The following is a 23,235-nucleotide window of genomic DNA, read 5'->3' as shown; positions in this document are numbered from 1 at the left end:
ACTCAATGTAATTTCTTAAAAAAAGCAATTTGGCAATACATATCAAGAGCTTTAAAATGTTAATACCCTCTGACCTAATTCTCTTTCTAGGAATCTATCTTAAGGCAATACTCAGGAACTCAAAGACCGTCCTTGTCAAATGGGAAACAGTGCAGCGTGGTAGAAAGAGCACAGGCCTTAGTCAGTCAGATTTGGCTTTGAATCCTGACTCTGCCACCTGATAGCTGTGTAACTTTAACCTCTCTGAGCCTCGGTTTCCTCATCTGTAAAACGAAGATGACAATAACTAGTTTACAAAGTTGTTGTGAAAATAAGATACTGCACTATAAAGCAAAGGAGAAAATGACAGTTACTATTAAAACTTATAATGGTACAGTGGATACAAATACCGGTAACTGAATGGTTGTATAAATTATAGTATAGGCCAGGCACAGTGGCTCACGCCTGTAATCCCAGCACTTTTAAGAGGCCAAGGTGGGTGGATCACCTGAGGTCCGGAGTTCAAGATCAGCCTGGCCAACATGGCAAACCCTGTCCTTACTAAAAATACAAAAATTAGCCGGGCGTGGCGGCATGCGCCTGTAGTACCAGCTACTCAGGGTGTCTGAGGCAGGAGAATCGCTTGAACCTGGGAGGCAGAAGTTGCAGTGAGCCAAGATTGCACCACTGCACTCCAGCCTGGGCAACAGAGTGAGACTCCATCTCAAAAATAAAATAAAATGAAATAAAATTGAAAATAAAAAAATTATAGTATCATCTGATAATGAAACATTGCATAGTCACTAAAAATGGGATTTCCAAAGAACTTAAAAAAAATTTCAGTGTACAGAATTACTTACTCGTCATCCGGAGTGAGCTGGACAGGTTCATTAGTAAACTGAGAATCAAAGTTGTCCAAACCAAATTCCCCAGAAATATTTGGTTTAAAGGGAGGTACCACCTGTTTTTGCTCCATCTGAAAAGACATATTGGATGACAGTTCAAGTCGGTATTCTTAGAAAAACTCCACCTCTACAGTTCTCCTCTGCACTCATTGTTTACCTTATTAAAGTGAGTCCTGAAGCATGGTTCAATGATACTAGCAATGATGAACATAATTTACAAATATGAGCTGGGCATGGCGGCTCACACCTGTAATCCCAACCGCTTGGTAGGTTGAGATGGGAGGATCACTTGAGGCCAGGAGTTCAAGACCAGCCCGGACAACATAGCAAGACCCCATCTCTATAAAAAAATTACAAATTGGCTGGGTGCAGTGGCTCACGCCTGTAATCCCATCGCTTTGGGAGGCCAAGGTGCGCAGATCACCTGAGGTCAGGGATTCAAGACCAGCCTGGCCAACATAGCTAAACCCTGTCTCTACTAAAAATACCGAAATTAGCCAGGCGTGGTGGCGCACGCCTGTAATTCCAGCTACTCTGGAGGCTGAGACAGGAGAAACCGCTTGAACCCAGGTGGTGAAGGTTGCAGTGAGCTGAGATTGTGCCACTACACTCCAGCCTGGGAGACAGAGCAAGACACCATCTCAAAAAAAAAAAAAAAAAAAAAACTGAAAATTAGCTGGGTACCATGGCTTATGCCTGTAGTCCCAGCTACTTGGGAGGTTAACACAGGAGGATCTCTTGAGCCCAGGAGTTCAATCAAGGCTGTCGTGAGCTACACTACAGCCTGGGCAACGGAGTGAGACTGTTTCTCTTAAAAAAATAAAAACAAGTATAAACATTGATATGGGCCTCAATAACATTACAACCTGCTTTATTACATTAATATTCAATTTTTTGGCTGGGCATGGTGGCTCACCCCTGGAATCCCAGCACTTTGGGAGGCTGAGGCGGGCAGATCACTTGAGGTCAAGAGTTCAAGACTAGCCTGGCCAACATGATGAAACCCCGTCTCTACTAAAAATACAAAAATTAGCTGGGTGTGGTGGCGTGTGCCTGTAATCCCAGCTACTCAGGAGGCTGAGGCAGAATTGCTTGAACCCAGGAGGTGGAGGTTGCAGTAAGCAGAGATCACACTACTGCACTCCAGCCTGGGCAACAGAATGAGACTCTGTCTCAGAAAAAATAATTAATTTTAAAAATTTGAATATTTTTGTTTTAAAAGTTTTCTAAAAAGCAGTTTAGAAAGTGGTTTTAAGTTTTTAAAGCTGTGATATGTTAGCTAAGACAATAAAATTTGGCCCAAGATAGGCCGGGTGTGGTGGCTCACACCTGTAATCCCAGCACTTTGGGAGGCCGAGGCAGGTGTATCACCTGAGGTCAGGAGTTCGAGACCAGCCTGGCCGACACTGTGAAAACACCCCATCTCTACTAAAACCACAAAAATGGGCCAGGCATGGTGGTGAGTGCCTGTAATTCCAGCTACTAGGGAGGCGGAGACAGAACTGCTTGAACCCGGGAGGCGGAGGTTGCAGTGAGCTGAGATCATGCCATTGCACTCCATCCAGCCTGGGTGACAGAGCAAGACTCCATCTAAAAACAAAAAAACAGAACAACAACAACAAAAAATTGGCCCAAGATAATAATGAAACCTAATAGAGAAAGTAATCAAAATTTACATACCATATCCCAATCAACATTTCGGAAGAACGGGTGTCCCTGAATATCAGCAAATCCTGTTTGAGGATGACAACCCAATCGTTCCTTAGGGTCCTATGGTGAAAGAAATGTTTCAAGAATTGGGTGAATGTCATGCTTTAAAATAAATCACCTTTGTGATCTGTGTTTTGTGCCCTCACACGATACTCTTATTTCTGAAGTTGGAATGGTCTACCTTTTATTTCTAGAAAGTACAACTCCAGAACAAATTGAGTTATTTGAAACTTGTGATAGGTAAGATTTCCTCATGGCACTTTCTCCACCTATCATGTAATTAAAACAGAGAATCATCACCAATTCCTTGCTAAAGAAAAATAAGAGGAAAAGAGAACAGCAGAATCATTTGAGCAGCACCCAGCCATTTCTTTGGCATGACCTAGTGTGAGAGTCAAAACATGCAAACCTCCAAACTTCATCAGAAGTTTGTTTTTAGCTTAATTTAAAAGCCTCGTGCCCAATTATAGCAACAAACCATCACCTGTGTAAGACAATGATACAACCATTATCTGAATCACTGGACTGAGAAGGAGCCTGCAACTTATAAAAAGTCTTGGCTTATTCATCACTATGAATGAGAATATGTTCCCATTTTTCTTTCTGATAAAAGGTATTTTATTTTGCATATCAACACCTCTTGCCTTCATTTTTCACTATGTGAAAAATTAGGTTTCAAGTTTAAATCTTTCCTCACATAAATTGTTCATTTTTTAAAAGGCTTCAATTTCTTATTTTATTAAAATTCATTATCTTATCTATTTACCTTAGAAGGTAAAGGTACATCAACCTTTCTATCATACCATTTATTTAAAGTAGAATTTATAATTGCCAAGACCACACTCCTAGATCCTAAAACTCCTCTAGCCTACCAACAGCAACAAACAATTGAATGATGTTCACATTTTTAAGAGCCAAAGATAGCATTTCATTTCTTCCGAATCTTACCTAATTATAGCATTTTTGACATGAGAATTTGTAGGGAGCACTACGGCCCACGTGCTCAAAAAGTACATGGTAATAAATAGATTCTATGGATAATGATACAGAGAAAATGGAAACAGAGTTCAAAGTACAATTATGGCTAAACCCAAAGATTAACTCTTCCCTTATGTGAGAATATGGTATATATTATTTACGCACAAAAAAATTACGTAATATATAGCTGGGGAGTAAATTTTATTGCCAAAATGGAAAGGACAACTAACTTATCTCAGGATCTAATGCTGTCAATTACTCTTTCGGTAAGAGACAAATTCTGGGTCAAACTGAAAAAGTTACATTCTCTACTGTTTTGGAATTTTACATTTCCCAAACCGCTACTGACAGTTTGATATATATAGAAAGAGACAAATCACAAAATATTCTTATACACAATTTATACCTTGTTAAGAAAACTCTTCAGAACACTTGCAGCTTTTACAGACAGAGAACGTGGTATGCGAATTTGTTTTTCCAAAATAACTAAAAAGATAAAAATTATAGTATTATATTTAACTTTTACATGGCTTTAATCTTTTTTCTTCTTTTTTGAAAGGGTCTTGTTCTGTTGCCCAGGTTGGAGTGCAGTAGTGCAATCACAGCTCACTGCAGCCTTGACCTCCCGGGCTTAAGCAATCCTTCCACCTCAGCCTCCCAAGTAGCTGGGACCACAGGCGCCACCATCACGCTCGGCTAAATTTTTTTTTTTTTTTTTTTTGAGATGGAGTCTTGTTCTGTCATCCAGGCTGGAGTACAGTGGCACGATCTCAGCTCACTGCAACCTCTGCCTCCCGGGTTCAAGTGCTTCTACCACTTCAGCCTCCTGAGTAGCTGGGATTACAGGCGTGTGCCACTATGCTCAGTGAGTTTTGTGTTGTTGGTAGAGATGGGGTTTCACCACGCTGGCCGGGCTGGTCTCGAACTCCTGACCTCATGAAGGTAAGTGATCCGCCCACCTCAGCCTCCCAAAGTGCTGGGATTACAGGCGTGAGCCACTGCGCCCAGCAATGGCTGGCTAATTTTAAATTTTTTTGTAGAGATAAGGGTCTCACCATATTGCTCAAGCTGGTCTTGAACTCCTGGGCTCAAGCAATCCTCCTGCCTTGGACCCCCAAAGTGCTGGGATTACAGGTGTGAACCACTGCACCTGGCAATCTTTAAATTTCTTTTTTCTTTTTTTTTTTTGAGACAGAGTGTCACTGTCTTGCCCAGGCTGGAGTGCAGTGGCAGGATCTCAGCTCACTGCAACCTCCGCCTCCAGGCTGAAGTGATTCTCCTGCCTGAGCCTCCTGAGTAGTTAGGATTACAGGTGCCCGCCATGACGCCCAGCTAATTTTTTTTTATTTTTAGTAGAGACGGAGTTTTGCCACGTTGGCTAGGCTGGTCTCAAACTGACCTCAAGTGATCCGCCCAACTCGGCCTCCCAAAGTGCTGGGATTAGATGTGAGCCACTGTGCCTGGGTGCAATCTTTAAATTTTTATTATAAGATATTTAAGGCATTCCAGGAGAAAAAATAAGATATTACATATATAACTGAAGTGCCTCCTGTACTTTCCTAAACCGCTTCTTTTCCCATCTTCTCAGAGAAAGCCTCTAATCTGAATACTATTTACCATTTACATGAATGTCTTATTCTTTGACTACCTAATTGTGCCTCAGTTTCCTCATCTGTAAAATAGGAATAAAAAATACTTCATAGTATTGTTATGAGGTTTAAATGAGTTAATATTTGTAAAATGCTTGGCATATATAATATGCAATTTTATTGGACACTGCCAAATTATTCTTTAAAGCTGTTGTGTCAGTTTTCATTCCTACCAGCAGTCTAGAAGAGTTCCAGTTGCTCCACATCCTCACCAGCACTGGTATTATCCAACTTTAATATTTTAATCAAATGTACCGATATGAAATGGTAACTCATTAACATTTAATGTGCATTCCCTTAATTGCTAGTGAGACTGAATGTCTTTTCACATATTCCATGGCCATTTGGGCTTCCTATTACATGAAATGCCTATTTATATCCTGTGATGGCTTTAATTATTAAATGTAAAATTTTATAGTGGTTTTCATACTTCTTTGGATTCTGTGCTAGAGGTCCCTATACTTGTCTGCTTGTTTCTGTCAATTCTGTATATTCCCTGATGCGGGGCCTTTTTTCCTCATCTTTTGATCACTCATCATCTTGGTGCTCTATTTTCCCCTCATACTGTTCTTGAACTTAGGCACTCAGCCTCGGGGTCCCTGTGTAAAGGTTATCCTCTCTAGTCACAGGATTCCTTTCTCCAATCTGTTTGTGATGGATAATTCTAAATAACCCGTTATGATTTTGAGTATGAGAAGGTAACTGTGAACAGGAGTGAAGACTATAGGAAAGAAAGAATGTATTAAAAACCATCAAAACCTAATACACAGAGGCCGGGCACAGTGGCTCATGCCTGTAGTCTCAGCACTGTGGGGAGGCTGAGGTGGGCAGATCACTTGAAGTCAGGAGTTCAAGACCAGCCTGGCCAACATGGTGAGACCCTGTCTCTACTAAAAATACAAAAATTATCTGGGCATAGTGGTGTGTGCCTGTAATCCCAGCTACTCGGGAGGCTGAGGCAGAATTGCTTGAACCAGGGAGGTGGAGGTTGCAGTGAGCCGAGATTGCACCCCTGCACTCCAGCCTGGGCAAAAGAGTGAGACCTCGTCTCAAAAACAAACAAAAACAACAATAAAACCTAATACAATGAGTCAGAAGTATATTTTCCAGATTATGCTCATTTTTCTTACTCAAAGTAGTAACCTGAATCACTCTCATTTGTACTCTAGAATAGGTTTTTCTCAGAGAATCTCTGTAAAATACTCCAAATTACCTTGGAAGAGATAATCCTCTGTGTTTTGGTCAGGGTTATCGGAGCTCCCAACAATATCAAATGGAGACCTTCCTGCCATCATCTCAAACATTAGCACTCCAAGAGCCCACCAGTCAACACTGAAACCTTTAGAAAGAAATTTTAAAGCAATAAATTATACACTTTGCATTCTTGAAAGTTAGTAACTGGAGATTTTATCACATAAAGGAAAAAGAAACAATGAAAAAGTAAACTCTAAATGCATTCCAACTATCATGGTAGGCACTGAAGATCATGGAAATGCTTCATTTATCAACAAGGGTAGGTACCTAAAAGATAATTTTAAAAATAATGAGAAAAAAAACTTTCTTTTTCCATGTATGTCTACTTTCAGACTCATGCCCAGTATCTAATATTGTGTGTTGAGGATATAATTAAATTGTATTTCAGAGTAATCTCCTTGGTCTTAAACTTGATCTTTTGCTAGCTGATAAAGACCAGTGAAGGACAGTGGATTCAGACTCTGAGCAGCTTTTACAAGTACCACATTCTCCTTTATATCTGCTGAAGGCAGAGGGCCAAAACCCAAAAAGTCAAATGTTTTCTCAAGATAAGTGTATCTTCGGGTGCCTGAGATCCAGTTAATCCTTCCACCATCTTTCAGATTCCTGGGGGAAATATCCCGGGAAATATCCCAGGAAATCTGAAAAATTTTCCAGGGGTTCATGACTCTGGAGTCACATGGGTGCTGTTCTGAATCCTTGACCTTAGGCGAGTTATTTATACTTTCTGTATGTCAGTTACCTCATCTGTAAAAGGAGAATTAACAGTACTTACCTCACAGGGTTGTTAAGAGGATTAATTTAGTTAATATATGTAAACTGCTTAGAATAGTGCCAGCTACTGTTTAGTGTTTGTCACTAATAAAATATTATTCAGCTTGGTACCCCCAAATACTGCCAAGGTCCCACTGTCTCTGATTTCAAAGTCTGGGGCTCTCCATGTAGCTTTTAACAGGATCAAGAATGCTTATATTAATAAGATCATGTCAAAATGCATTAGTGTACTGTAATGCAATTGGTACCACATTTAACCACCCATCTAGCAATAGCTAAAATAATACCACCAATTTATTTATTACCATAATCTTCTCCTCTTAAAATTTCAGGAGCAATGTAATTAGGAGTACCACAGAAAGTGCTGGTTGTATCTCCTGGCCGTAATCCTTCCTTTTATTAAAAAGAACAGAAAGAAAGAATGAGATAAAAAATTCTGTTTTAAATTCACCCTTTCTATTTCATCTATAAGTTTAGCATCTGTAGTGATACATTAAACTCACTTAACATCACTAGAACAATTGCCTTTATGATTATGATGATGATGATTATTATTTTTGACAGGGTCTTGCTCTGTCGCCCAGGCTGGCATGCAGTGGCACGATCTCAGCTCACTGCAACCTCCACCTCCTGGGTTCAAGCAATTCTTGTGTCTCAGCCTCCTGAGTAGTTGGAATTACAGGCATGCACCAACACACCCAGCTAATTTTTGTATTTTTAGTAGAGACAGGGTTTCACCATGTTGGCCAGGCTGGTCTCGATCTCCTGGCCTCAAGTGATCCACCTGCCTTGGCCTCCCAAAGTGCTGGGATTACAGGCGTGAGCCATCATGCCTGGCAACTGCCTTTATTATTAAAATCACAGATCACCACTAAACAGCTTGAAGAAAACCTGTCTTCATTAGATGTTGCTAGAGTTGATTCAATTAAGGCAAGACTTGAATTTAAAATAATTTACATACAAGTTAAAATTTAATATCAAAATTTTAATATTAGTAGAATAAGGCATATTTCATGAAGAAAAGCACTTTAAATCTCACCTCCTAATACAACCATTGATAAGACTACAATATTTTCCTTCTGTTTATTTTTCCTAAGAACACCTTTTTTTTTTTTTTTTTGGAGACAGAGTTGCACTTTGTTGCCCAGGCTGGACTGCAATGGCACAATGTCAGCTCACTGCAACCTCCACCTCCCGGGTTCAAGCAATTCTCCTGCCTCAGCCTCCAGAGTAGCTGAGATTATAGGCGTGTGCCACCACACCCAGCTAATTTTGTATTTTTAGTAGAAAATGGGGTTTCTCCATGTTGGTCAGGCTGGTCTCAAACTCCTGACCTCAGATGATCCGCCCACCTCGGCCTCCCAAAGTGCTGGGATTACAGGCATAAGCCACCACGCCGGGCCTGTATTTTAATAGCTATAGGATGGAAAAAATTAAGGCAGAACACACTAACAGGCAGAGTAAAGGAACTACCCAATAATTAATGGGGCAATCACCAAGAAGTTGTTAACAAATATAAACTTGCATACACTCAACAACATGGCCTCAAAATACAAAGAGTAAAAAAGGACAAAATTATCAGAATTTCACAATCTCCAATCATAATAGGAGAAGTTAATATGAGAATAATCTGTATTAGAAAATGATAGATCACACATACTAAAAATCAGTAGGCAGAGAAAGATTTGGAAAAAACCTAGAGTTAAAAAAAAAAAAATATATATATATATATAATACATATATATGTAGAATATATGTATGTCTATATGTGTGTGCGGAGTGAGGGAGAAAGAAGAGAGACATTAGAGAGAGAGACTCCCTGCATGTAAAGATTATATATCCTTTAAGTACACATGGGCTACTGGCCATATATTAGGTCATAAAGGAAATCTCAATGTATTCCAATGAACTAATATTCAAACCATTCTCTGGCCACAAGGCAAATAAAAAAAATCAACAATAAAAAAGTCTAAAGACAACTGAATCATACATAATTAAGCATGTTTTAGAACTTTATAAGCATTTCCTACAAAACTGAAGACTTTCTAATATTAACAACTATATGAAATTCAACAGAACATATGTACCTAGAACCTAACTACTTTCCTATAGATTATACGGTACAAAATTCTAAACCAAAAAAGAGGAGCAGTACAAAAATCAAGCCTTTCTTCTTTTTTTTTTTTTTTTTTTTTTGAGACCGAGTCTCGCTCTGTCACCCAGGATGGAGTTCAGTGGTGTGATCTTGGCTCACTGCAACCTCTGTCTCCCGGGTTCAAGTGATTCTCATGCCTCAGCCTCCCAAGTGGCTGGGATTACAGGTGCATGCAACCACGCCTGGCTTTTTTTTTTTCTTTTAAGATGGAGTTTCACTCTTGTTACCCAGGCTGGAGTGCAATGGTGCGATCTCGGCTCACTGCAACCTCTGCCTCCCAGGTTCAAGCAATTCTCCTGCCTCAGCCTCCCAAGTAGCTGGGATTACAGATAATGCATCACCACGCCCACCTAATTTTGTATTTTTAGTAGTGACGGGGTTTCACCATGTTGGTCAGGTTGGTCTCGAACTCCTGACCTCAAGTGATCCACCCGCCTCGGCCTCCCAAAGTGCTGGGATTACAGGCGTGAGCCACCGTGCCGAGCCTCTGGCTTTTTGTATTTTTAGTAGAGATGGGGTTTTGCCATGTTGGCCAGGTTGGTCTGAAACTCCTAACCTCAGGTGATCCACCCACCTCAGCCTCCCAAAGTGCTGGGATTACAGGCGTGAGCACTGCGCCCGGCCCTTCCTTCCATTCTTGTCCCTGACTCACCCAGTTCCAGCTCCCTAGAGGCAACCACTATTATGTGGCCTTCCAGAGACATTCTGGGCATGGTGAACATATTTTTCTTCAAATTTCACCCTGTTATATATAACACTGCTATAAACATCTAGAAGAAATATTTAGTAATATGTTGTGACTGCAAGAATTTTTTAAATGATTTCTAAAAGGGATATATGCTATTTTTAGAAATATGAATATGGTTTTTGTTTTCTATTATTGGCAATGGCAATACATTCTCATGAAAAATGACATGTACTTTCAGTGCAATAGTCAGAGATAAGAGATGTAGTCTGTTAACTTGTAACAGCTATGCTTAATCATTCACTTGTTGACTGAATGTCGGAATGTAGGTCCATTTGCTAAGTTTTCTACAGCATAACAGATATTATTAGAATTCCTCTGTTGATGAAAAAAACACTTAAAGGCACATCAGTTCATAAAACCACGAAAGGTTGCCACTTAATAAAATCAATGTTCATAAAATATTTCAAACATAACTCTAAAGATACTAATTCAAGTTTTCATCACTATCCTCTGCAATCTTTATAAAGAAATTCATCCAACACTTGCATGAAGTCAAGCTTCAGGTAAGTTAAATATTGACTCTAAGTCATAAAAGAGCATTCAAACTTTTGGAGGGTTAACTTCTCATAAGCTTTATTTTTTATTTTATATGTAGATATTTTGAGACGGAGTCTCGCTCTGTTGCCCAGTCTGGAGTGCAGTGCAGTGGTGTGATCTTAGCTCACTGCAATCTCCACCCCACCCCGGGTTCAATAGATTCTTCTGCCTCAGCCTCCCAAGTAGTTGGGATTACAGGCACTCGCCACCACACCTGGCTAGTTTTTGTGGTTTTAGCAGAGATGGGTTTTCACCATGTTGGCCAGGCTGGTCTCAAATTCCTGACCTCAAGTAATCTGCCCACCTTGGCCTCCCAAAGTGCTGGAATTATAGGCATGAGCCACTGCACCCGCCCTAGGCAGCTCTTGGAGAAGGGAGAAAGGCAGAAAAGGGAGGTAGGAGGACATTTGATTTAAAGACCTACTCGATAAAGATCTCAGATTTATCAAAGACCTGGACTAACTTGATTGAGGATCCCTGTAAGAAATGAAAATGTATAAGAAGCCAATATTATTTTCCAGTAAGAGTAACAAAAGACTAAGAAAGACAAAAAGAGAAAAGTCTTTTTTTTTTTTTTTTGAGACGTAGTCTCACTCTGTCGCCCAGGCTGGGGTGCAGTGGCGCAATCTCGGCTCAGCTCACTGCAAGCTCCACCTCCCGGGTTCTCGCCATTCTCCTGCCTCAGCCTCCCAAGTAGCTGGGACTACAGGCGCCCACCACCACGCCCAGCTAATTTTTTTGTATTTTTAGTAGAGACGGGGTTTCACCATGTTAGCCAGGATGGTCTCAATCTTCTGACCTGTGATCCGCCCGCCTCGGCCTCCCAAAATGCTGTGATTACAGGCGTGAGCCACCGTGCCCGGCCAAGAGAAAAGTCTTAATTCATTTTTGTGATTTTCTTTTTTTTTTTTTTTTTTTGAGACAGAGTCTCACTTTGCCACCCAGACTGGAGTGCAGTGGTGCAATCTCCACTCACTGCAACCTCTGCCTCCCAGGTTCAAGCAATTCTGCTGCCTTAGTCTCCTGAGTAGCTGGGACCACAGGTGTGCCACCACGCCCAGCTAATCTTTTGGTGTTTTTAGTAAAGACAAGATTTTACCATGTTGGCCAGGCTGGTCTCAAACTCCTGACCTCAAGTGATCTGCCTGCCCGGGCCTCCCAAAGTGCTGGGATTACAGGTGTGAGCCACCACGCCCTGCCCATTTTGATTGTTTAAACAATGCAGTGATTCCACTAAAGTTGTTGTTTAAAAATAACATTTTAAAATGTTATTAAAATGCATTAGTGTACTGTAATGCAATTGGTAACCACATTTAACATAACATTTTAGAATAACAACTTGAAAAATGCTGAAAAGTAAACAGAATCAACGTGTGATGCTACATAACAGAATGATACATAAAAGAATCAGACAACTCTATATGTTAAGACTTCACCTGTTATAAGCATTATATATATATATATATATATATATATATATGACAGGATCTCACTCTGTCACCCAGGCTGGAGTGCAGTGGTGCGATTACAGCTCACTACAGCCCCAGGCTCAAGTGATCCCCCCATCTCAGCCTCCCCAGTAGCTGGGACTACAAGCACAACCAAGCCAGTGTAATTTTCCTATTTTTTGTAGAGATGGAGTTTTGCCATGTTGCCCAGGCTGGTGTCGAACTTCTGAGCTCCAGCAATCTGCCTGCCTCGGCCTCCCAAATTGCTGGGATTACAGGTCTGAGCCACCATGTGTTATGCATTTTTTATAAATATCTTCAGTCAGGCGTGGTGGCTTGCTTTCCTTGTTAAGATAACTGGAACAAAATTATCCTCACATGGTAACATGACAAATATGTAAATGTATGAACTGCATTCCCCATTCACCTGAGGAAAGTGCCTCCAGAGCCTGGAGATTATCTAAATGCGGACATTATGAACTCTTGGGTTTGAGACGAGCCTGGGCAACACGGCGAGACCTCGTCTCTATTTGAAAAAAAAAAAAAAAAAAAAGGTAAAAATAAAATAAAAATAAAGATCTTCTTAAATGACTTTATAATATTTATCATAAACTACAATAAAAGTTTTGGTCAGAAATCTCTCTTCAAAACCAAAATATTTACTCAATATCCAAGAGGCAGAATTACTGGATCAAAGAACATGGCCATCTTTAGGATTCCTGATAATTCCCCCATCAAACTGCTTCTCAAAAGGTTTGTAACAATTTATATACACACCAGTGACATATGCCCATTTCTTTAAACTCTTGTACATACAGGCTATTCTAACTTTAAAACCAATATCTCACAGGCAAAAAAAAAAAAAAGCCTCATTGTTTTAATTTGTGCACTTTGTATGAAGGTTAATACTCTCCATGTTTTTTGTTCAGTTTCATTCATTCTTGGGGATAAGACTCCTCTATCACTGTCACTTTTTTCTGAAATGAGAAAAAAATCCCTTAGGAAAAAAAATGACACAGAGATCAAAAAGGTATCACAAATAGAAGTGATAGGTACACGGGGTTCCACTCGCTAAGCTTTCTAATTGTTTATGATTGAAAACTTGTATAATAAAAATATGTAAGGGCCGGGCATGGTGGCTCACATCCGTAATCCCAGCACTTTGGGAGGCTGAGGCGGGTGGATCACCTGAGGTCAGGAGTTCGAGACCAGCCTGGCCAACATGGTGAAACCCCATCTCTACTACAAATACAAAAAAATTAGCCAGGCGTGGTGGCAGGTGCCTGTAATCCCAGCTACTTGGGAGGCTGAGGCAGGAGAATTGCTTGAACCTGGGAGGTGGAGGTTGCAGTGAGCCAAGATCATGCCATTTTACTCCAGCCTGGGCAACAAGAGCAAAACTCTGTCTCAAAAATTAAAAAAAAAAAAAAAAAATTAAAATTAGCCAGGGATGGTGGGGCACACCTTAATTTCAGCTACTTGGAAGGCTGAGGCTGGAGAATGGCTTGAACCCAGGAGGTGGAGGTTGCAGTGAGCCAAGATCGTGCCATTGCACTCCAGCCTGGACGACAGAGCGAGACTCTGTCTCCAAAAAAAAAATAATAATTAATTAATAAGTATCATGTGAAAAGTGCAGTTGAATTCTGTACATAAAAGCAAACATAGTTTAAGTGAAGATTTTATTCTTTAATGCATGCTGAACAGATAATAAAGTTAAATCTTCGATACAACTAGGTTGTCATATGCCATGTTATTAGCATTTAGATAATCTCCAGGCTCTGGAGGCACTTCCCACAGGTGAACAGGGAATGCAATTCACACATTTACATACTGGTTGTTGTATTACTATGTGAGGATAATTTTGTACCAGTTACCTTAACAAGGAGTAGTTCCTTACACATTTTGTGGGAAAATATCAGACATTTAAAATGGAACACTGTTATAAAAAGGATAAAACATCAAGAAATAGGCCAGGCGCGGTGGCTCACGCCTGTAATCACAGCACTTTGGGAGGCCGAGGTGGGCGGATCACCAGGTCAGGAGATCGAGATCATCCTGGCTAACATGGTGAAACCACGTCTCTACTAAAAATACAAAAAATTAGCCGGGTGTGGTGGCGGGCGCCTGTAGTCCCAGCTACTCGGGAGGCTTAGGCAGGAGAATGGCGTGAACCCGGGAGGCAAGGCTGGCACTGAGCCGAGATTGCACCACTGCACTCCAGCCTGGGTGACAGAGTGAGACCCTGTCTCAAAAAAAAAAAAAAAAAAAAAAAAAGAAATAAGGAAGACATATTCTGAGAGTAACTAAAATTCTTGTTTTATCCTATTATGCTTTATGTCAGATGTTTAAAATTTTTTTTTTTTTTTGAGACGGAGTTTCACTCTCATCACCTGTGGTGGAGCACAATGGCACAATCTCGGCTCACTGCAAACCTCTAACTCTGGGTTCCAGCAATTCTCTTGGCTCAGCCTCCTGAGTAGCTGGGATGACAGGCATGTGCCACCACACCTGGCTAATTTTTATATTTTTTAGTAGAGATGGGGTTTCACCATGTTGGTCAGGCTGGTCTCAAACTCCTGACCTCAGGTGATCTGCCCGCCTCGGCCTCCCAAAGTGCTGGGATTACAGGCGTGAGCCACCGCGCCTGGCCTAAAATTTAAATATAAAAAATGTTTGACTTCTGAGGAAAATCCTGAATGCATTATATAAGATTCACTACTAAATGGCAAAAATTGGAAGGTCATATGCAAATGGTTGTGTTAAGCAGTGGAATTGCAGACAATTTTTATTTCCAAATTTTCTTCAATTGTATTTCAACTTTCAAGATAAAAAGTTATGTATAATAAAAAGAAATTAGCTCTTATTGTAGTACACATAACACAGAAGATACAAATTTTGCAAATGGTTAGAAAAAAAAGTACATTTTTCTTTGTGCTAGAATTCCACAAAGCTTCTTAAGTAAATTAGCAAAATTAGTAATCATTTCCCCATCTTTAAACATGAAGTTATTTTACAAAGACTACTAGCTGCTGAAGACCTTTTAAAATAACTAGAAAATTTTCCTTACCTTACACATGCCATAGTCAGTGAGTTTAATGTGGCCTTCAGAGTCCAGTAATACATTGTCCAGTTTCAAATCTCTATAAATTATCCCTCGCTCATGAAGATAATTTAATGCTAGACTGATTTCTGCAGAGTAAAATCTAAAATAAAATGAAAAGTCACTTGATTCAACCATATTTAAGTTCTACATTTACAACTGGAAACACAAAAATTCATATCAAAACATATTTTTTTCTCCCAGTGATTTTAGGAACAAATTTAAAAAATGAACTGAAGTACCACTTTAAAACATCTGAGCCCAAGACACAATTGTAAAAGTTCCTGTCTAACTTAAACTCACATTTTTCATAAAGCTATTAATTTGATAGTCTCAAACAGGGGTTCTTAATCTGGGTCCTTGGGTGAACTTCAGGCAGTCCATACTTCTACAACTGGGGGCAAAGGTGTATGCCCATATGTACATGCACAGTATCTACAGAGTCCTCAAAGCTTTCATCACTTCTCTAAGGGACCCGTGATCCTCCGAGAAGGCTAAGAACCACTGACGGGGTCGAGAATAGAAAGAATACTACAAGCTGACTACTCAAAACTATAAAATCCTCATGAAGGTTTTAGAAAAGGAATTAAATGAAAATATTCTACAACTATAAAATTTAATATTAAACGAAGAACTTAAAAAAACTACTACCAACTCACTGATGACAACCCAGAACTTTTGGCCTGAATAATGAAAATGCAACGCCTGAGCTGATGTATGGCTGTTTTGGTGGCACATTATCATGATCATGTGTGGAGGTACATAACATACACCTCCTAGGTACTTAATTATGTGATTCGGGAACTTAAGCCCTTGTTCTGGGCTTTAGTTCTTACAAAAGCAAAGATGGTATAAAACCAGAACTGGCACATTAATATAGTAAAAACCAGACTAGCTTTCCCACATTCAACTGAACAAACAAGGAACAAATATTGGCTATGTTCACAATTCAAAATATCATCTGTGGCTCTGCTATGAAGGGTGACCATTTGATAAGGCATAAATACACATGAACATAAATGAACACCAAAACAACAACAAAAAAACCCAAATAAACAAAAAACCCGGCTTGGCCTCAAGATTAGATAAGTACAATTTACATCTTCTTATGAAATTTTTGACAAGCAATAATGAAGTAGCAAATTTTCTACAAGTTTTTAATTTAAATGAAATTTCTAATATTTATTCCCTGCATGATAATAACATACATATACAAACTCACATGCTTCATTTTGGCATTACTCTTGTAAAGTAGGAAAGGGTGAGAATTACTGCTGATTATGAATAAGAAACAAAACATGGTATTGATGGATTAAACTTTTTACTCAAGGCCAGAATCCCTTCCCACCTGTCTCCTCCATCCAACACATAAACAATTTACAATCTTGCATATTAATATCAAATTAAGGGAACAAAATTAATATTCAATACTTTTTTTTTTGAAACAGAGTCTCACTCTGTCACCAGGCTGGAGTGCAGTGGCGCAATCTCAGCTGACTGCAACCTCCGCCTCCCAGGCTCAAGCGATTCTCCTAATTCAGCCTCCTAAGTAGCTGGGATCACAGGCGCCCGCCACCATGCCCGGCTAATTTTTGTATTTTTAGTAGAGATGGGGTTTCACCATGTTGGCCAGGATGGTCTCGATCTCTTGACCTCGTGATCCACCCGCCTCAGCCTCCCAAAGTGCTGGGATTACAGGCATGAGCCACTGCACCCAGCCTATTTGATATTCTTTTATTCATCAGTAATTATGGGATTAAAGGGAAAAAAAGGCAAAGAACAGTCGGAAGTATATACTAGTTTAAGAGGGATCTTTTTTTTTTTTTTTTTTTTTGAGACAGAGTCTTGTTCTGTTGGCCAGGCTGCAGTGGTGCGATCTCGGCTCACTGCAACCTCCGCCTTCCGGGTTCAGACAATTTTCCTGCCTCAGCCTCCTGAGTAGCTGGGATTACAGGCACCCGCCACCACGACCAGCTAATTTTTGTATTTTTAGTAGAGACAGGGTTTCACCATGTTGGCCAGGCTGGTCTCAAACTCCTGACCTCAGGTGATCCACCCGCCTCAGCCTCCCAAAGTGCTGGGATTAGAGGTGTGAGCCACTGTGCCCAGCCAGAGGGATCATTTATTTACTCTCAAGTATGTATGAATAGCACTCTTATCATGAAGAACTCTCTGAGAGACCACTACAAACCTGAAAAGACTAATAAGTGTTTATTAGTCTCAATTATTTAAACGGCTGATGCTAAATAGACAAAATATTTGAAAAGGATTGGTTTTAGTAGACTAAAGGTTTCCCTTTTAATACTGTTTACACTTTTCAATTGCTTAGGAAGCACTGTGTGCATGTGTATGTACATGTATGTGTATAAATGTAAAAGAATATATAATTGTTTTACACATATATAATGTAAATTAACTTTTAGCTCAGCCTCTGCATGACTTACAAAGAATTAACTAGTATCAAAATAAATTATCTACTGTTTCCAACCACTGCACATAAAAAGCCACATGGCCCCGAAAAGAAAACAATACAAACAGTAAACAAAAACTCACCTGGCATGTTCTTCAGGAAGTTTTCTTTGTCGCTGCATATGAAACATTAGGTCTCCTCCATTTACATACTCTATGACAAAGAACAATCTAAAACACAGGAGAGAACCCATGAAATCAAGATCCAAAATAAGGTAGTGTAACTTTGCATTTTCAGAAACCATCACAACAGAGAGCATTCTCTACTATTTAGCCTTTAAAAAGATGTCAAAATTTTGGTGGAAACAAAGGGTATCTAGGGTACGGAAGATACGAGAAAGTAAACCAGCATGATAATAATTTTGTAACCTACTACTTCTGTTCTAAACTAGTACCACTTTTACAATCCAGAGCCACTCATTACCATCCTAATTTTAGCATTTGCTAAATAAGTCATTTTCGACTGTCAAGGTATTTTTCCTCCTTGTTAAACTCTAGAAAATTTTAAGTCATAAAACTAGAATACTGGGGATATTTAAAAGGTTGGATTTCCACTGCCATAATTCTGACATGGCTATTTCTTGTTCTGCCTAAAGTAGGTCATTTCCTAATGCTGATCTAATATCAAACTGATATCATTGATGGCAGTATTATTAGTAGGAAGTTATAAGCCTAACACTGTTGCGTCCTCCATGATATCTACTTCATGAATTAGAGCAGAAAGGTTCTAACTGTGTAATATGACCAAAATTATGAAGCCCAGTAATCATTCCACTATCTTTCAATCTTACCTGCTTTCTGTCTGAAAGCAAGAATGCAGCCCAACAAGGAAAGGATGATTAGATGCCTGCTCAAACACATGCTTCTCTGTCTGCACCCAATCAATATCCTATTTTGAAACATGTAAGAAATCTATGTCAAACTTATATCACAATTAATGATAAATTTGCTCTGAGCAATTCAATGGTCACAAATGCAATGGTTAACTAGGCTAAATATCAAAACCATTGATAATCATGAAACGAAAATTTACATACAAAGAGAAAAATAACACTAGTCAATCTTTCAGTATTATAAAACTGTCTAGAAAACTTTTACAAAGCTCAAGTATTTCTCCTGATAATAATGTGGTTTGATTTTGTTTTTTTAAAAAAATCTAATAATAATCAAATTACTTTAAATATCTTATACAATCTATAAGAAAAGTAAACCGAAATAATATATTTCATTTACTTAGCACATATTTAGAAAAGCAGAATGAGATAATAAAGCACAAACATAGAGGTTTTCTTTAAAATAGTACTCTTGGCTGGGTGCAGTGGCTCATGCCTATATTCCCAGCAACTTTGGGAGGCTGAGGCGGGTGGATCACTTGAGGTCAGGAGTTCGAGACCAGCCTGGCCAACATGGTGAAACCCCATCTCTACTAAAAATATAAAAAATTAGCTGGGCATAGTGGTACATGCCTGTAATCCCAAGCTACTTGGGAGGCTGAGGCAGGAGAATCGCTTGAACCTGGGAGGCAGAGGTTGCAGTGAGCCAAGATTACACCACTAGCACTCCAGGCTGGGTGACAAGAGCGAAACTCCGTCACAAAAGAAAAAAAAGAATAGTATTCTTAAGCAGTTTAGAAGCAATAAAATATGCAGTGCTTACCTCATCATCATTAACAAGCTCTTTTTTCACAACTTTCATTGCATAAATACGATCTGTTTTTTTTAATCGAACCAACAGTACTTTGGCATAACTTCCTCTTCCTATTACCCGGAGCAAATCAAAATCCTGAAGACCTAGACTGGATGAAGCTTTGCCACTTTCCCTGGTGTTCATTGCCTGTTGAGAACATTTGTATCAGAGTTATAATGGGAAATGCTTTGCATAGTACATTATATATTTCTAACACCTAGTTGTACCTATAACGATTTAAAGATATTTTCCTAACATAAAAATATTTTAAGTTCTTAATATTTTTCAAATGTCATTCCAAACCATATAATCTAACTATCCAGATTATATGGATGAATTTTGAGATAAGAGGAATGGTAATAAGAATGGGAAGGGAGTTGAAATCACAAAAACATCGAAGGATGTCTTAAAAACGGTACGATAACTTTTGGGTACAGAGGCAATAGAGATACAGGAATTAAAAAAACACATTAACTTTGGTGACCAAGAGATTGGGGGTACCACTGACAGGGAACATCAAGTGTGGCTAGGATACGATTGACAGTTACTGGAGAGAACGATTGGGTTTTTCATGATAAATTCAGAAGTTATAACGAGACATCAAGATGAAAGAGTCTGCTGGAAGCTTGATACATAGTGAGAGGACACATTCAGAGGCGTTTTTGGATGCTATAGACAGAAAACAAGCATGAAGTAGTTCAGCGAATGGAAGACATTCTTTTCCACAGAATACCAAGACCCCTTTGGGACGACAAAGTAAGCCTTAAAATTCATTCACAACTACAAATGTAAGCTTCTGGCAATTTACAGAGAAGCCTGAAGACAGTCTTTTATTAGATGCCTGCAAAATCATCAGCACACAATGGACCCATGAGAATAAAGTATGAAATCTCTGAAGTGAAGAATACCAAGAAAAGCAAATAGTAAATTTTGAGAAAGATAAACCCGCAAGCACAAAACTGAAAGAAGGGTATTAGAAAAACTGAGTGAGAATGACAACTTAAAAACTTAGAAATAATAATTCGGGCTGCGCACAGTGGCTCATGCCTGTATTTCCAGCACTTAGGGAGGCTGAAGCAGGTGGACTGATTGAGCCCAGGAGTTCAAGACCAGCCTAGGCAATGTGCAGAGAAACCTCATCTCTACCGAAATATACAAAAATTAGCTGGATGTTGGTGGTGTGCACTGTAGTCCCAGCTACCTGGGAGGCTGAGGTGGGAGGATCACCTGAGCCGGGCAGGTCAAGGTTGCAGTGAGCTGTGATTGTGCCAGTGCGCTCCAGCCTGCATGACAAAGTGAGACCCTGTCAATAATAATAATAATAATAATAATTTGATTTGGTAACAAGGTGATACAGTTTGAATATTTGACCTCTCCAAATCTCAAATCTCATGCTGAAATGTGATCCCTAGTGGGAGGTGTTTGAGTCTCAGGGACAGATTCCTCATGAATGGCTTGGTGTGTTCCTGTGTAATGAGTGAGTTCAGAGTGTGGCACCTCCCCTGACTCTCTTGCTCCCTCTCTTGCCATGTGGCACACCTGCTTCCCCTTTGCCTTCTGCCAAGACTGAAAGCTTCCTGAGGCCCTCACCAGAAGCAGATGTTAGTGCAATACTTATTGATCAGCCTGCAGAACCGTGCACCAAATAAATCTTGTATAAATTACCCAGCCTCAGGTATTCCTTTATTCCTTCATTCATTCATTTATTTAAGAAAAGGTCTTATTCTGTCACCCAGGCTGCAGTGCAGTGGCACGAACATAGCTCACTGCAGCCATGAACTCCTGGGCTCAAGTGATCCTCCTGCCTCAGTCTCCCAAGTAGCTGGGACTACAGGCATGTGCCTCCAAACCCGGCTAATTTTTTTTTATTTTTTGTAGACATGGGGGGTCTTGCTATGTTGCCAAGGCTGGTTCTGAACTACTGGCCTCAAATGATCCTCCCGCTCCAAAGTGCTAGGATTATAGGTGTGAGCCACCACACCCAACCTTCAGGTATTCCTTTGTAACAACACAAAACAGACTAACACACAAGGATAAATAAAGCAGAGTGAAAAGAAACCAGGTTTGGGCAGGTTAAGAAAGAAGAGAATTGTAAGAAAATAAGTCAACACATAGACTTGAAATATGGCTAACTGGAAACTATAAGAGAGAATCAAGTGGAGCAAAAAAGATAGAGTTAACTTCACGGACACAATAATAAGGCTGAATGAAATGACAGACGCCACATAACAGTGAAATGTCATCTTCAAAGGGCCTAAAAAAGAAGAAAACAGCTGACCTAGAATTCTCTATCCTGCAAAAGTAGCTCACAAAGTGAAAGTGAAAGAAAAATATTTTCAGACAAACAAAAACTGAGTGGATCCATCACTACTAGGTGCTCACTAAAGGAAAAACTAAATTTAGTTCTTGAAGGAGAAAATGCATGATCTCAGATGGAGGAACAAAGACGTAGGAAGGAAAGAAAAACAAAAAGGGTAAAATGTGGGTAAATCTACAAAAGGAGTAACTGTTTAAAAAAACAAATATACACACACACAGAATTTTAAACTCTGACAATAATAGCACCCAAAGGCAGGAATGGAAAAGGAATGAATTTAAGGTGTGCCAAGGTCACTGCATTTTCTAGAGAAACAGTAAAAGTGTTATTTGTAATTTTTTTTTTTTTTGAGACGGAGTCTTGCTCTTTCGCCCAGGCTGGAGTGCAGTGGCACAATCTCGGCTCACTGCAAGCTCCGCCTCCTGGGTACACGCCATTCTCCTGCCTCAACCTCCCGAGTAGCTGGGACTACAGGAACCTGCCACCGCTCCTGGCTAATTTTTTGTATTTTTAGTAGAGACGGGGTTTCACCATGTTAGCCAGGATGGTCTCCTATCTCCTGACCTCGTGATCCACCCACCTCGGCCTCCCAAAGTGCTGGGATTACAGGCGTGAGCCACTGCGCCCGGCCTATTTGTAATATTTTTTAAACTCAAATTTTATCTTAGATAGAGGGGCTATGTGTGTGTGTTTGTTACATGAGTATATTGCAGCCAGGTAGTGAACGTAGTACTGAATAGGTAGTTTTTCAACCCATGCTGCCCCCCGCCGCAAGCAGTCTACAGTGTCTGCTGTTCCTATGATTATGTTTATGTGCACTCAGTGGCTAGCTCGTACTTGTGAGAACATGTAGTAGCTAGTTTTCTGTTCCTGCATTAATTCGTTTAGGATTATGACCTCCAGTTCTATCTATATTGCCACAAAATACATGGTTTCATGTTTTCTTTGCCCAATCCACTAGTGATGGACACCTAGGTTGATTCCATGTCTCTGCTATTGTGAACAGTGCAGTGATGAACACAGGAATGCATGTGTCTTTTTGATAGAATGATCTATTTTCCTTTGGGTACATACCCAGTAATGGGAGATTGCTGGGTCAAATCGTAACTCTGTTTCAAGTTCTTTAAGAAATCTCCAAATTGCTTTCCACAGTAGCTGAGCTAGTTTACATTTTCACCAACAGTATATAAGCATTCCCTTTTCTCTGCAGCCTCACCAGAATCTGTTGTTTTTTGACTTTTTTTTTTTTTTTTTGAGACAGTGTCTCACTCTGTCACCTAGGCTGTAGTGGCGCAATCACGGCTCACTGCAGCCTCGACCTTTGGGGTTCAAGCAATCCTCCTACCTCAATCTCCTGAAGAGCTGGTACTACAGGGGCGCAGCACTGGACCTGGCTAATGTTTCATTTTTTTGTAGAGACTATGTTGCCTAGGCTGCTCTTGAACTCCTGGGCTCAAACAATCCTTCCACCTCAGCCTCTCAAAGTACTGGGATTACCAGTGTGAGCCATCATGCCCAAGTTGATT

At 39.9% G+C, this 23,235-nt stretch overlaps 1 protein-coding gene across 1 annotated transcript in view; it reads right to left on the bottom strand.

Moving 5' to 3' along the window:
- Window positions 1-23,235, bottom strand: part of PRKCI (protein kinase C iota) — an 83,533-nt gene that overhangs the window by 6,067 nt on the left and 54,231 nt on the right. Inside the window, 9 exon segments of the mRNA NM_001133474.1 lie at window positions 840-955; window positions 2,565-2,654; window positions 3,979-4,058; window positions 6,435-6,560; window positions 7,555-7,642; window positions 15,205-15,340; window positions 17,791-17,877; window positions 18,498-18,595; window positions 19,363-19,539. Of these exon segments, the coding sequence (NP_001126946.1) occupies window positions 840-955; window positions 2,565-2,654; window positions 3,979-4,058; window positions 6,435-6,560; window positions 7,555-7,642; window positions 15,205-15,340; window positions 17,791-17,877; window positions 18,498-18,595; window positions 19,363-19,539 (998 nt within the window).

The sequence above is a fragment of the Pongo abelii genome, chromosome 2, assembly GCF_028885655.2.
Source record: "Pongo abelii isolate AG06213 chromosome 2, NHGRI_mPonAbe1-v2.0_pri, whole genome shotgun sequence".
Classification (NCBI taxonomy): Eukaryota; Metazoa; Chordata; class Mammalia; order Primates; family Hominidae; genus Pongo; species Pongo abelii.
This window is presented reverse-complemented; position numbering and strand designations above follow the sequence as displayed.